The sequence below is a fragment of the Ascidiella aspersa genome, chromosome 9 (genome assembly GCF_963924565.1).
Source record: "Ascidiella aspersa chromosome 9, kaAscAspe10.2, whole genome shotgun sequence".
Lineage (NCBI taxonomy): Eukaryota > Metazoa > Chordata > Ascidiacea > Phlebobranchia > Ascidiidae > Ascidiella > Ascidiella aspersa.
This window is the reverse complement of record NC_139455.1, coordinates 17,983,705-17,999,733: the sequence shown is the minus strand read 5'-3', so window position 1 is coordinate 17,999,733 and position 16,029 is coordinate 17,983,705. Positions and strand designations below refer to the sequence as shown.

At 37.8% G+C, this 16,029-nt stretch overlaps 1 protein-coding gene across 1 annotated transcript in view; it reads left to right on the top strand.

Annotated features, from left to right (window-relative positions):
- LOC146133363 (serine/threonine-protein kinase mTOR-like) overlaps positions 1-16,029 on the top strand; it is a 43,808-nt gene that overhangs the window by 22,744 nt on the left and 5,035 nt on the right. Inside the window, 17 exon segments of the mRNA XM_083397357.1 lie at positions 53-131; positions 615-802; positions 1,790-2,006; positions 2,804-2,989; positions 3,844-3,969; positions 4,536-4,667; positions 5,760-5,866; positions 7,053-7,170; positions 7,861-7,960; positions 9,626-9,735; positions 10,099-10,202; positions 10,532-10,628; positions 11,705-11,803; positions 12,377-12,499; positions 13,150-13,332; positions 14,336-14,470; positions 15,488-15,662. Coding sequence (XP_083253483.1) covers positions 53-131; positions 615-802; positions 1,790-2,006; positions 2,804-2,989; positions 3,844-3,969; positions 4,536-4,667; positions 5,760-5,866; positions 7,053-7,170; positions 7,861-7,960; positions 9,626-9,735; positions 10,099-10,202; positions 10,532-10,628; positions 11,705-11,803; positions 12,377-12,499; positions 13,150-13,332; positions 14,336-14,470; positions 15,488-15,662 — 2,279 coding nt within the window.

The window sequence follows — 16,029 nt, the reverse complement described above, 5'->3', positions numbered from 1 at the left end:
AAAAAAATCCAACTTGTCGTTTTATCTGTTAAAAGTGCGGTTGTTGTTTCAGTATCAACAGCAAACTTGGTCAACCAGAAGCGGCCGACGGTGTTTTGAGATATCACATCAATAAAATCAAACTGCCCAACGTAAGTACTTCTGTAGTTAGAATGCGGCAACCACTTAAACGGATTAATCACTACATTGGTCCATTGCTGTTGTGACTCTATAGGCCAATATATAACTTACGATGGCTGTAGAACAAAATACATGAAAACATCTTCAAATAAAAACTTGTGTTGATTCTTGCTGGAATCATTTATATGCGGAAATGTGTCCCAACTTAATCGTACTCTTTTTTGTCACTCCTTATACTTAATATTTTCATTAACGCAACAAACAGTATTTGCTAATGCTGGGTCTTGTGACTCATTGTGCGTAATGTTTGGCGTCGCAATAAACGTCTTATAAGAAGACCACGCCCGCCCTTGTGCCGAACTTGTGAAAAAAGCTAGACATTGCGGCCTGAGCAATTACGCCTAACGAAAATGCGCTGAGGCGTCGTGACTCGCAACATACCTGTTTTCACTCGCACCTATTATATTTTTTTAATTAAACTCTTTGCCAAACAGCCACAGCACAACATCAACGTGGAGTGGTACGAGCGCCTGCTTAAGTGGGAAGAAGCTAAGCAGGCTTACCACTACAAGCTGCGGGTGCCGGTTGTGGGCAAGGAGGGAAGGGACGACCGTAGCAGGGAAGACGAACTGGTCGAGAACAAGCTGGGATATATGCGCTGCCTGGACGCACTCGGAGAGTGGTGAGCTCAAATGTAGAATGTGTGTGTCGCAAGAGAAACAGAAGGGACAGGTCACGGTTATTGTATAATATGTATATGTTGGAGATGGACCAATATCACTTTTTTGGCCCGACCGTTTTTTTACAATTTTGTCAACCGATATCCGATACCGCTACCTATTTTTTTTTATTTACTTGGTAAATGTTTAAAATTTGAATTAATTAAACAAAAAATCGAAATACCGTTTTAGTTTATAAACCTCTCTTAGTTAATAACTTGGCGTGATGCTAAAAACCTGTTTTTTTTTGTTTAAAAAATGGATAAGTTGTTTGTAGTACAGAAAAAATTATATCATATTTTAGACTAAAATATCGGGTAAAAAGTTATGGCCTACATTAACCGATACAGTTATATCGATAAAAGCCAAACATAGGTCCATATTATCGGTAAACCGATATATCGATCTATCTCTAGTACACATATGTGTATTCATCTTTCATTGACTTATCTTTGTAAGAGTAAAGAGCATAAATAGTTGATCATAAACGCCTCAGAAGGGCTAGTTTACAGTTGTTGAACAGTGTACTACTGTACACACACGTGTATCTTTAATTGACTTGACATGGAACTGTAGGAAGTTATTGTGTCATGGTTGTTTCTCTATTCGCTCTCTTCTGAGCCTATGTAGCTCAGTTAGTAAAGCGGCTGTCCCGGTATGGCCACGGTCGAGGATTCGAACCTTACCTAATGTTGTTTTAAGCCTGACCTACCTAGCTTACATAGAAATCCTAAATTGATCGACTGATTCGGTTAATCTATTGAAGGCTTATGGTGTGCATTGTAACTTTTATAATAGGATTATGTTACGTATTTTATTGAGAGAATGTAGAGCACAAATCACTCGTATGGAAAATACAGTATAATCTTAAGTTATCCCCGCCTTCGTCCGCAATTTGCTGACTTCCCTGGTCCGCAAATTCCGCAAGTCACCCGCACCTTCTCACCCAGGGACGCCCTTTACGAGTGCGCCGAGGAACAGTGGAACACCTGCGAGGGGGACTCGCAGAAGAAGATGGCTCGTCTGGCCGCCGCGGCCGCCTGGGGCCTGGGCAAGTGGGCCAGCATGGACGAGTATACGTGCATGATACCGCGGGAGCATTACGACGGTTCGCTGTACAGGGCCGTTATCGCCATTCACCAGGACCACTTCCTACAAGCACAAGAGGTAAGTTTCGTTTTGTTATGTTGTCGACATTGCTGAATACTTTTGAGGGTTGCTACTCGGAAGTAGGTCACCATGAGTGTGTACCTTTTGAATCGAGCTTTTTTATCCATTTTCAGTACTTTTAATATCTTTCACAGTGTTTTTAATTCCACTTCAGTGTTGGTGATTATTTTCTATACGTGTGTTATTTCAACCCAAAATCAATGTGCTAGGACGCTCAGACATTGGCTTTTGCAATCCCGACATAAAAACATGAAACAGACTCTTAGCCAATTTATTGCTGAAATAAGTTGAGGGTGGTGGTTTTCAAGTTGCTGCCTGCAAAACTTGCAAAAAATGCCATGTTTAACAAAAATATGAAACACTACATAATGTTTAGCCACAATAAATATATATATAAATTTTTTAAAAGCTTTACAAAACTTGTTTTGAACGAAAGTATATTAACTTTTTTGAGACATAAGTCACTTTAAAATAACTTTAGTCCCAGTCAAGTCATTATGAGAGCAAGTCAACTTCAAGTCATGCCATTGACATAAAAGTAAAACGTTAAACTATTAAAATATGTAAACTTGTCCGATTATGAACAACAGTTCGACTAAAACAAAACACAAACGCAATATACAGCAATCAAGTTGTTTAACGTTGAAAACTTAAGATAAATTTTAATGAAGAGCACTACAAAAAAATGACTTAAGGCTTGACGACATTACAACATAAGACATTACAACATAAGACATTACAACATAAGACATTACAACATAAGACATTACAACACTGATCTTTTCTACCTACAGTGCATCGCGGAGGCGCGTGAAATCCTGGACAGCGAACTGACGGCCCTGGCAGGAGAGTCCCACAGTCGAGCATATCCGGCACTGGTGAACTGCCAATTGCTTGCCGAACTGGAGGAAGTGGTTCAGTATAAACTGATGCCCGACCGCAGACCCATCATACGTCAGGCGTGGTGGGACAGGTTACAGGTGGGCCTTCTTTGCGTTAAATGGCTTGTATTTTACGTTTGAAGACAAATCTAGATAGTCGTTTAAAAATAGCTAGCACTAGTGGATCGCTCGACTTTTGCAAAATATTTAACATAATCCAAATATTTTCCCTTTGTTGCTGAACGACTCGACACCCTAGTCGCACGAAACAAAGCGCAATTTATCAGTATCTAAAATCTAACCTTATATTTTGAATTAGAAAATGTGAAGTAAAAGAAAAAGTGCCAAACAGTTTGTTTTATCCTAGGTTCGACATATAACTGCTGGCGCGCCAACAGATGTTTATAGGATAGCCCTATACTTACATCTTGTATTATATGACCAATTAACAATAGTACATAAAAGTAAATTAAATATTCGATAATTTGTTTTAAACAAAACTGCTACTTGTTTTTTTATAAACTTTTTGGTGTGATAAAGTCCTTCTAAAAGGGTTACGTCACGGGTGATTGGCTTGACCAACACTAAAATTTTTTTCGATCGGAATTTAAAATTATCGCCCAAACTTTATTGCCCGTTCAAACTTATTCCTCAAACATGAGCCACCAAGGTTTGAAAAGAACTAAAACAAGACCAACAACTAACAGTGTTTAAACATGAATAGTTCTATAAAACAACAAGAACAATAATGCTGTATCAACTTTTCAACGTTTCGAAAACATGCCTGCTTGTTGGTCAATGACCAATGGTCATGCGTCTAAAGGCTAAACGGACGCGGGAACAGCCCACCGTTTCGAAAAAAATCACTTTTTGTGAATTTAATATTTTTGTTTAAAAAATTCACTTTTTTTGCGACGTGTACCATAATGCCAATCGCCTGATTTTTGTTGCAGGGATGCCAGAGACAGCTGGAGGACTGGCAGCGCATCATCCAGGTTCGTTCCTTGGTCGTTTCGCCTCACGAAGACATGAGGACCCTGCTTAAGTTTGCCAGCCTTTGTATGAAGAGCGGAAGACAGGTAAGCTCTTTTTTTTCTTGCATCTGCCTTGGGAATTTCTAGGCGGCAAATGAAAACTCTATCTGCACTGTACCCAATTAACATTATATATAAGACAGTTTCAGTGTTACGACTTTTATTATCTATACAATTTTAGGTTCATTGTCATTTTCTGCTTTTTCAGTTTCAGCGTTAAAAAGTTAATTATCTAATAAATTCATAGTGCATTGGCATTTTTTGCTTTTTTAATTTTAGTGTTAAGACGTTAATTATCTATAAAGTTCATAGTTCATTGGCATTTTTTGCTTTTTCAATAAAAGTCATAGTTCATTTTCTGCTTTTTTATATCTCCGAAACAAAACTATTGCCCTGTACATCGTTTGCGTTACAATATTGTCTTATAGTAATAGCTAATACCATCTAAATTTCAACCCTAACAAGGTAGACAAATTAAGTCCCACCATTTTGGCATTAAATGTTTTTTATCACGCAAAACACGGGCCAGGTTTAGTTTCTCGCATGTGTTAAACATGAACCGGTCCCAGGAATTTAACGCTTGTCATAAAAAAACGATCTGTAATTGTCAGATGCTCGCGCACAAAACCCTGGTAAAGCTGCTGGAGATGGATCCCGAACAGGACAAGCGAAAGGCCCTTCCCACCACTTACCCCTACGTCTCGTTCGCCTACATCAAGCACGTTTGGAAGCAAGACAAGAAGGTATGAGGGATTGTAAACTGGCATGTTTTATGCATGTGGCGCCCTTAATAAAAACTCAGTTTAACTTAACATTTGTATACAACTGATATATGATTTGAATTGCAAGTCTATAACAGTAATCCCTTAGAAAACATCCTAGAATTTAAATGAATAATTTTTAATCAATGTAATCAAGACAAAACTAGTTCACGGACTTGTCTACAATTCGAATTCCAATGATAGTAACTGTGCAAAGGAGAAATGGTGTTTCCATCGTACTCGTAATTGTAGAAGTTGGTGATTTGCGAACGAATCAATGAAGAGTTTCGCTCAAATCCGACCAGAGAACGACGGGCTTGCTTGAACTCTTTAAAAAATAATTCAAAAGTTGACTATGTTAAATTTCTTATGCAATGACAAACTGACTGTGTAAAATAAAAATATCGTCGCCCACACAAGTAAATAACGACAATGACTTTAAATGGGAGCAAATATGACTTTCCTGTATAAGACAAGAAGGTATGAGAGATTGTAAACTGGCAAATTTTATGATTTGTAGCGCCCTTAATAAAAACTCAGTTTAACCTAACATTTGTATACAACTGTTATTTTATTTAAAATGCCAGCTTATAACAGTAACCCCCTTTAAAGAAAAGATCCTAGGATTTAAATAAATATTTTTAGGATTCAAATAAATACTTTTATCGATGTAATCAAGACAAAACTAGCTAACGGACTAGTCTACTGTTAAAATTCCAATGATAACAACATTTTCGCCCCTTGAGAACATCAACAACCTAATCTTATTAACAATTTTGAAACCATCGTTTTCGTTAGTTTGTAAATCGAGCCGAAATATTTTTGTGCCGCGACGGCCGTTCGAAACGGATGCTACTCAGTAAAAAAAACAGACACGACTTTTATTGCCCGCTGCGTACCTGGCTTAAATACTAACAAGAGGCTCGCCGTACAGGCTGCGGAAAAACATAAAAAATAAAAAAAAATGTTCGGTTTTGTGATTTTTATTGGCTTTTTGCAACCCTGGCATGCGCGACCCAACGAGTAATTCTCCTGTCAATCTGCTCTTCTCCATTGGTGCTTTATCTTTTGCAGGAGGAAGCGTTGAGTCGGATGCAAAACTTCGTCGCAAGCATCCAGAACGTTCCTCCCACCCTTACCGATCCGGAGCAGCGTAGTGAGCTTAAGCACTTGCTCTCCAGGTAAAAAGAGGCATATTTCTATCTTTATATATACAGGGTGGACCAAAAGTAGGCTTACAGTTATTCCACAGCGTTGGCTTGAAAGAAGGTAGCATTGAATGGCCACCACGCTCACCTGACCTGACATCAATGGTTTCTTTTTTGGGGGTGTTGTAAAGAACAAGGTGTATGAGAAGAAACCCAAAACAATAATTTACTTTTAGACCCAAACCCTATACTTTTTATAACTGTAAGCCTACTTTTGGCCCACTCTGTATAGTCGTGTTAAGCAAAACAATCAACACAAACAATTGCAATTAATCGTGGAACTGTATATCGTTACTTGAGCTCGTGTGAAATACCAAAATGCTCACTTAAGGTCATTTGTCAACTTCAACGGTTTTAATAAATCAGATTTATGTTTTTTTAGTCGACACAGCAAAATTACTGTATAACGTTTGTAATGCATTGTGTGGTATTCACGTACGATGCATTTTTGGGCATGAAGTTATATTAATATTTTCTTTGTTAAACAACACTTTTTCGAAAACTAAATTTGTAAATAAATGTAATTACATTTAACCAATTGTGTGAAGAATCATTATGCGCCGCTTAAATATTTCGAAACAATGCATTAACAAATTCTGGGCAAATCATTTTGTTTTACGGGTTGAATTATTTGGTCACTTCTGTGCGTTTAGGTCAAATTTTGCTGCTACGGAAAAGCACGCTGTTTTCGGCCAATCTCCCACAAAAATCCAATCAATTAAACAGCAAAAAAACATTAGCTGTTTTTTACAAGGCCTAATTGTAAAGACCCTATAGCAGTGTTTCTCAACATTTTACGGCTAGCGGCACCCCTAAAAAATAACAAATATATTTATTGCGACACCCCTACAAGATGTTTTCGTTAGTAATTTACTAGAATGTCACAATAAACGGAACTGGAACAACACACATCAACTCTACACAACGTAGGAAGTTACAATTAAATTATTCCACTCTAATCTTTACAAAAAAAGTTTAATCTTTACAAAAAAAGAGTTAGCAAAAATCAGATTCTTAAAAATTCCCAAATATCTCTCGGCACCCTTGAGCATAAGAAACGGCACCCCAGGGTGTCGCGACACCCCGGTTGAGAACCACTGCCCCTAGATCGACCATGGAGCTAAAATTGGTCTTTGGTTGCTAATCATGTTTTACTCAGATGTTACCTCAAACTGGGAGAGTGGCAACAAGATGTGTTTGGAATCAACGACAAAACCATCCCCAACATCGTCAAGTATCACATGCTCAGCACGGAACACGACAGGACGTGGTACAAGGTGAGGCCAAATCGTTAATTTGCTAGAAAAGAAATAGATTTGCGTCTTTGTGCTTTACGTTAATTTTAGAATAATCGCTGATTTAACAAGATTTCCTTGATATTTTAGTTGCAGTTGATTGTTATTTTAGCTATTTAAGTAATGTAATTAAATCTTTACAGGGCCCGCTGGTCACGATAAGTATTGGATTTTAAACTGCAAATTTTTATCGCAATACACAACATGGATTGACCCCAAAGTTAAAATTTACATAACCCGCGGCTTACAACGATAATTGACTCGCGCGAGGTTATGAAAATTGACTACAAAAAACAGATGTAAAGTTTGGCAAAATTTAAAAGATCTGTATTTTAACTTGTATGCTGTTTATGTCTGTGTAGCGTTTATACTTACCTGGAAACCCTGGCTGTGTGGTGCAGAATATAATTTTACAATTAAAAGTAACTGTGAAAGCCAATGGGTTAGCAGCAATGAAATATAGTTTTTCAAGAGGAGGTCACAAGTTTCGATAAAGAAGGCCAAGTTCTGTGTGTTTTATTAGAAATATGTTCACTACAACAAAGTGCCTTTTACCACATTTTGGGACAGGGTGAAAAATGCGCTTTTCTTTAAGAACCTTTGACCTAATGTCGAAGTTAATTGATGTCTGTATGGTGCTTGACTTGCTTGATTTTTTTTTTGTCCTTCCAGGCCTGGCACTCGTGGGCGGTTGTTAACTTTGAGTGCGTGCTCTTCTACAAGAACACGATGGAAGTGCCGACGACAGAAGCGGACACCAGCAGATCGGCAGGTGAACACCGAACGTACATTGTACACCGTTCATTTAAGCGCGCTTTAGTACACGTTAGACCAGGGGCGGGCAAACATTTTTGTCGCGGCCCAAAATTCTCCTTCAAGAGCTATTGCCCACGTCCAGGATTTAGGGGGAGAGGGCATAAAAATGTTTGGTAAGACGTCATAAAATTACGTCATAAAATTACATCATAAAATTACATCATAAAATTACATCATAAAATTACATCATAAAACATTTAATCCCAAAAACAAGTTGTTCTTGAGCGAAATCGAGACTATGTAGCTGGACTTCATAGCGTTTACAGGTCACACGGCGCATTTTACTTTTGGACGAAAAGATTTAATTAAACCCTCAAATTCGCAAAAAAGAGCCTAAATAAAAACTTTTAGGCACACTATTTTTAAAATTCAGTTTAATAAATCTACGGCTTTTATGTGGTTCACAACTACATGATTAAAAATTAGTCCGCGACCCACTAAAAGTGGCACAGGGCCCACAGTTTGCCGACCACTGCGTTAGACAGAAAATCACTTCCGTATACATTTTTAATGCAAATTTTGTTTTACCACAAACGAATAGAACTACCAGTAAATAACCAACTACCAGTAAACAACCAAAGCCGTTTATTCCAGGTCCGAAAAAGCGTTTTTTTATTGTTCACTAGCGTGGCGCTTGTGGAAAGCAGAGCAAAAAAATTTCAACGTTCATGGCCAAACTACGCTTTTATAACTTAAATGGCTCACAAAAGCATAAACGCAAACTTTATTGTGTTATTTGTTGGTGCGAAACTTCTTAAACCTTTACCAGTTGGTATTGGTAGTAATTCCCGGACGCTAGTAATGAGGTTTAAACAACAAATTGTTTTTTACTATATATATATATCATGTTGATTTGTTCAAAAGTAAATTACTGAAAACTGAATTCGGTAAAAATGTAACAATAAAGAAGAAAGGAAAATAATCATTGCTCGGCACAGCTGTGCCTAAACCCCATTTAGCTACGTTCCCTGTAACTAACCTATGTATGCAGATACTTCGTTATATTAACTGTAGCAAAAACTTCAAGCTATTAAAAACAAAACACACCAAGTATCATTTCATTTTTATCCACCAATTTACATGTCTTTATGAAGTTTTATAGTTTAGCCATACACATGATTTTTAGTTGAACACTACGGTAAATTAAAAAACACGAGTATGACGCATATCACATGTACGACCACAAAGTTAAAAAGTTAAAGTTTTCTCTGTTAGACCCTAACTCAGTGTTTCGTAACCTTTTTTAGCTTGCGGCACCCTACAGAAACGCTTCACCCTTGCTCGTATTTTTGCTTAGTGGTTAATTGTAACATTAGATTACCATAAACGATATTGAAACTGCACATTAACTGTGCAACAAGGTTGATAAAACCTTTTTAATATTTGGCACTTTAATCCTGCAAAAAAATTATATCAAGAACGCTTACCAATAAAGTAAAAATTGGAATCCTAAAGAATTTAATATAACTCTTGTACCTTTGAGCGTTAAAAAACGGCATACTAGACTGCCGCGGCACCCCGTTTGAGAATCACTGCCCTAACTATTTCTCGCCTATTTCTGGGGTATGTGTACAGCATTTAACAAGCTTAGTTGTACTGCGACTGTTTTTTATGGACTCAGACAAAGAGGACGAGAGCAGCATCGACTCGGAGTCAGAAGTTTCTGATCTTGAGAGCGACGCAACTTCAAAATCTGCTGGGGTTAGTTCGCCCAAGCACGAAAACTCGCCGGTAAGACGGCTGTGCGAAAAAGATAGATTCGGATATTTGAAAATTTAAAACTAAAGCGGGCGCTAATTTTTTGTAATATTTTCGTAAAATAATATTATATTTAGTTGAACAACTTAACCAACAGCTACTAGAAAAAAATGTAAATTTTTATTAAAAAAACAACACTCGACAGTGAGTAGAGGAAAGAACTTGAGACATGTTTGGAATACATTTATATTCTATGTCCTATAGTTGTTGTACTATACGCGCGCCAGTAGTAAGAAGTAAGTTTCCATTTATAAACAAATTTGTCTACGATTTCTGACCACGCTTTCATATTTTTTTTTTAAACCTACAAATGTGCATTATCCGTTTTATTTTCAGCGCGATTCGGTGACCACAATCCTGAAGTACGCGGTACCTTCCGTTCAGGGCTTTTTCAAATCTATAGCGCTTTCCAAGGGAAACTCACTGCAAGATACACTCAGGTGTGCTATTAATCGCCTAAATTAGTATTGAAATTAATTTCTCAATGTTACAATAATTAACATGATAAAGAATTGCAAAGCGAAAAAGGTCGAGTAGATCGACATCGTTAAAACATTAACTGAAGATGATACAAGCTCGTAAACAAACGTCCTAATAATAAAGATGATGTCGATCTACTTGACCTTTTTTGGTTTGCATTTTATTATCAGGCTACATTACAGATCCGTGCATTCTGCATAGTTACAATAACTAGTATAGGTTTTGTATACAGTTGGCTTAGCGTCATCGACTTACGCTTCTGTATATTCACGTTGCACTTTCTTCGCAGAGTCTTGACGCTATGGTTTGAATACGGTCACTGGCAATCGCTTTACGATGTCCTCAACGAAGGAATTAAAAGCATTCAGATTGAAAACTGGCTACAGGTTTGTAATGTTACCTTCGATTGCTTCCTGGTCGCAACTTTCTCATGTTGTTCCTAACTTGTAGGGGTGTCGTAAGTTTTTGGTTGGGTCGCTGACTGCAGTAATTCACATGTTTTTACTAATTGAGATTGTTTCTCAGCAAGATTGTTCAATTAGGAAAATTAAGGAAGCAATACAAATAATGTTTAGTTATTCAAATTTGAAATTATTTATGCTAATGCATAGTTTTTGTTCGCTTACAAGAAGCTATTTTTTAGTTCGCTTAAAAAAGAAAAACAATTGGGTCGCCAAACCGTAGTCGTCATACTTGAACTTAATATTTGGGTCGCCGCGAAAAAAGGTTGAGAAACACTGCATTAAAGGTTCTGTTTTTCTTGCAATTAATCCAGTAGTTCTATAACTTAGGCAACTTTGGTATTATTCTTTTCTGCTTACTTAATTTTTGGTTAGCGTTATCACCTCTTCGCAAACTCTTATTTGTGTTTCCATAAATACTAAACATATGTTAAAAACAAAGCGACACAAGATATTTTACTGAATTCTAGAGCTAAAACAAAATACATATGTGCCATAAACCAGGGATGTGCAATTATTTTGAAAAAAGTGGTCGCTTTTCAATGAGAGAGTCGAAACATGTCTTGGTGGGCCGGATCAAAAAGGGGATTTGAAGTGAAGATAGCTACAGCTATTTTAGTTTTTACAAGGTTGTACGAGTAAGGAATAAATGAGGACGCCTTGCATGTAACTCATTCAATAAAATATTCCAAAATTACGAAAAAAACGTAAAGGCATATTTCTATTAAAAAAGTTTTATAAGAAGTAAGCCGCGGGCCGTAGTTTGCCCAGTTATGTCGTAAACGGTTGAAATTCAATTAGTGTTTCCCGTGTTTTTGCATTATTTCGTCGAGATTCTTACTTGAACTAGCTCAATAAATCTATTCGTCTAAGGCACGGTATTTGGGGACCCAACAGTATTTTACTGAGTGATATACGTATTATACACGTCTCTTGTGTTAATCTTAGTTGTATTCCAACCTCCATTCATCATTTGTTGTAACTGTGAAAGTGCTTTATAGGTCATACCTCAGTTGATCGCCCGTATCGACATACCGCGCCATCTAGTGTCGCACATCAACCACCAGTTGCTGACCGACATCGGAAAACATCATCCTCAGGTTTGACGCTCTTGGTATATTAATATGCAAGGTGGTAGTTGGACTTACACGCCTTCACGACTGATTGAGAAAAGTTCACGGACTTATGCTCACCTGACGGGGTCTTTAACCGAATGGCTTAAGGTAGTATCCTGCCATTTTTTTCCTGGGTAACACCGTTTTTTTGGGCAGTAAAATACTTAAATTGTTATTTACACTTATATTATTACTTACACCATAAACAAAAAGGTGAAAATGTTAAACTTCTGCCGATGCGCAGTTCAACTCTAGTGCTACATCCAAGTGGCGGCACCGCCTCATTATGAGAGATCGGTTGTCTTGAGGACTGAGTCTCAACAATTATTGACATACCAGGCATTCCCGGCCTACTTTTAGGCCAATGGAAAAAAAGACACTATACATTCACCATTTAGTTTAAATTACTTTCTTTACTTAATTTTAGTTAGTAAAAAAGAAAAAAAGTGCACAAACTTAAAAAAGAATTTGAAAAGCGACCCTGCTCCCAGGAATTTATAAAACTAGACACAATATCCAGATGTAGAAACCTTGCTGGATCGTATTAATAATCCACAGGCTCTTATCTACCCGCTTGCCGTAGCCTCCAAGTCGGCCATTCCTCAGCGGAATCAAGCGGCCAACAAGATCCTTAAGAAGATGTGTGACCACTCAAACAACCTCGTTCAACAAGCAGTGCTGGTAAGAAATTGAGCAAATAAAAATTTTGCCGACTATGTTTCGGCGTATTATGCGTATATCGCAATACCTTATTACTTGCGCTGTAGCAGAAGGGTTCCGTTGGTGTTTTACTCTTCCAAAATACTGGTATACGCGAGGGTGGGCTCGAATTTTATCTTAGGCATGGGTTGGAACTTTATCTGAGCGCTTGGAAGCAACATAATAAACTTCTATCAAATAAAATTAAATTTCGGTTGTATGACTTTAACTTATTTGGCAGCGTTTATTTGAATAGTAACAAGGCTAGACGAAAACATGAACCAGTATTTGTATTTTGCATCACTCGGTCGTGCGTTGGTATTTTCCTAAAAGTTATTTTTATTGTCCAACCGCAAACATAGTGGTGTGATAAATCCATGGCAGAAATCCAATGGGTATCGTTGAAAGATTGCAGTTATACCAGCAAAATTATCATTAAAAATATGCAATGCTCGTCGCTTATCCAACTAGCGCGTCCAAGCAGGGCTGCGGAGTTGAAGTTGGCCGTTACAATTTGAAGCCAAATCCGACTCCAGTAAGCCAACTGACTCCGTCGAGTCCCGAGTCCGATTCCAAGTCCGCAGGCGTGTTTAAAGCCCCACTTTTACGCTGCAACGTTCACATACCTCCAGGTGTCTGAGGAACTGATACGAGTGGCGATTCTCTGGCACGAGTTATGGCACGAAGGTTTGGAGGAGGCTTCGCGACTCTACTTTGGCGAGAGAGATGTTCGGGCGATGTTGGCCACCCTTGAACCTCTGCATCACTTGCTCGAACGAGGACCACAAACTCTGAAGGAGATTAGCTTTAACCAGGTGGGAAATTTCAGCGGTGCATTTACTCCTTTAATGGGTTGACACACTTAGGATTCGTCTAAATCAGGGGTGTCCAACAACCGGCACGCGTGCCAAATGTGGCACGCGTCCTAATAAAAAATGGCACGCAAGCCCCCCTAAATTACCTAATTTGCTATTCAGCCAATTGTAAAAAAATACCTAATTTTTTATACAGTAAATTGCCATTGTTTATTCACAATATAAAACAATCGCTGCAATCACGACAACTAACAATTACTTCTAGTACTATAACATTATATTGTAATGGAGGCTAGCATTCACATAACTATAAAGTTTGGTGTGAAGAAACAAAAAGCAAAAGTCAGCTCACCGACGAACATTTAGATGCAGTAATGCGCACAGCTAACTACACGTTTTTATTATTAGAAAGAATTATATTACTGAACTTTGGCACGGGAAGAAGTTATAGAATAAAAATTGGCACGCCGGCATGTTTGAGTTGGACACCCCTGGTCTAAATCCTCTGGTAACGCTATTATACGGATTGTATTAAATCTCAATAGGAGAAACTTAATAGCTAATATCTGATGTAATTCTAACTAAATGCGTTTTAAGGGCAAATTACAATATTTTGTAATTTAATTTTATTCGTGATACGTTTAAAGTCTGTTTAAATTAGATTTGGGTGGGTAACATTCATTCACACATCATGAATAAACAACAGTTTGTCACACTTAGAAGATTCCGTTAATAAAAGTTACCTAAAATTGTGTAAAACTCCGGTCTCCTAGTATAATCAAAATACTTCTGAGCCAACTCCCACACAAATATCGCACTTACAACATTTATTAGGTTTCTTGCCAGGTTACCTATAGTAGGACCGTTAAAACCAGTGAATTGTATTTTGGGTGCGTTAGAAAGTTAAAAGCGCATCTAAACGGTAATTTGAACGCTTCTAATCGTCGATTGATAACAATTCAATCGTATAATTTAGTAAACCCAATTGGATTCACTCCCCCAGGCTTACGGCAGGGATCTGCAAGAGGCGCAGGAATGGTGCAAGAAGTTCACGCAGTCTGGAATTATCAACGACCTCAACCAGGCCTGGGACCTCTACTACCACGTCTTTAGGAGGATATCCAAGCAACTGCCGCAGGTTAGTCTCCCGTCATTGCCTAACAAAACCCTAATTTGTGGGATTAATTGGCTATTTTAGTTTAAAGCGTCAGTCCGTCGGTTTGAAAAGCTGTTTAGCAATAAGTAAATATAACGTAACTGTTTATTTTTTGCTACAATGCGAACACAGTAGCAAAGCGAAACCATCTCTTTCCTGAGTGACTTGTCTATGTATCTCATACATATATCCAAACTGGTTTAATTTCCTTCAAGACGGCTTATATATTTCTCTATTTTTTTGCCTGTAAGACGGCTTATGTATTTCTCTAGTTTTTACTTTATACCTTTATTTTAGTTTATTTCGGTCGAGCTATTTTGTTGGCGCATTCACTCATCAATAAATATGAATATTTTATTTCATACGTCGTGGTATTGCTCCAATTGGAAAAAAAAATTGGGCTTATTTTACAACCTAAAAATAGGATAAAATGCTGTTATGTAAGAGCCATCCCTGTGAAATTTATTGTCTACATCAGCGGTTTCCAAACTGGGGTCCGCGGACCAACTGGGAGAATTGGTTTATTTTTTTCAACATTAGGCTTTAGCAAATGTTTTCAAACATTAGCTTAGATTTTAAACATATCTGTCAACACTCATCACTATTGTCTTTAGTTATGCATTATTATTCGATCATAGCGTGTTTGTGATGTCTCCTGTGACATCATACAGTATCTATTATGCTGTACCACCTATCAGAGAATCGTTCGGCTTAGTTAGAAAGTTGTTACATTAGAAAGAATCGTTACTGCACTAGTGTACTAAAGAAACGTGGGTCAACTGACAACTGGATTTTTATAGGGCCGCGAAATATCAAATTAATTGCAACGGGTCCACCAAGCAAAATTTTTAGAAAAGTTTAGGAACCGCTGGTCTACATAAATTAAAAATACAATGCCATCGATTTACAATTTTTCTTGTCGCGTCGAATAGTCATCAACATATCAGTCGCCAATAACATACAAAGTTCATTCTATATACTCGTCCCTTGTCGTGGCAGCTGACCACGATAGAGCTTCAGTACGTTTCGCCCAAGTTGATGGTTTGCAAGGATCTGGAGCTGGCCGTGCCCGGCACTTACGACCCACACCGACCCATCGTCAAGATCCGCTCTATACAACACACACTTCAGGTCATCACCTCCAAGCAGCGGCCCAGGAAGCTGTCAATCAAAGGTGATATGAGATTTTCGCGTAGGCTGACTCTGTCGTCGGATGCGCTTATTGGCGAAGTTAGCGTGCCTATATGGCGTACTTTGTGTGGTAAAATCGACTAAGCTGTTCAGCAAATCGTTGATTTTACTATGACTGGGAATTCGGGTAAAATTGACATAAAAACACTAACCAGTATGATCTTTCAAACTGTAAAATATATGCTTAAATGGGTCCGTTTATTTACATGAAAACAAGAAAAAAAGTTAAAGCTAAACTAATATTAATTAAACAAATCGGAATACACTTTGTTCAGACGCGAAATAGTGAAAAATGCTAAAGGGCTAAAACAGACTTAAACAACGCGAGTAGGGGGAAAATGAATGGAATT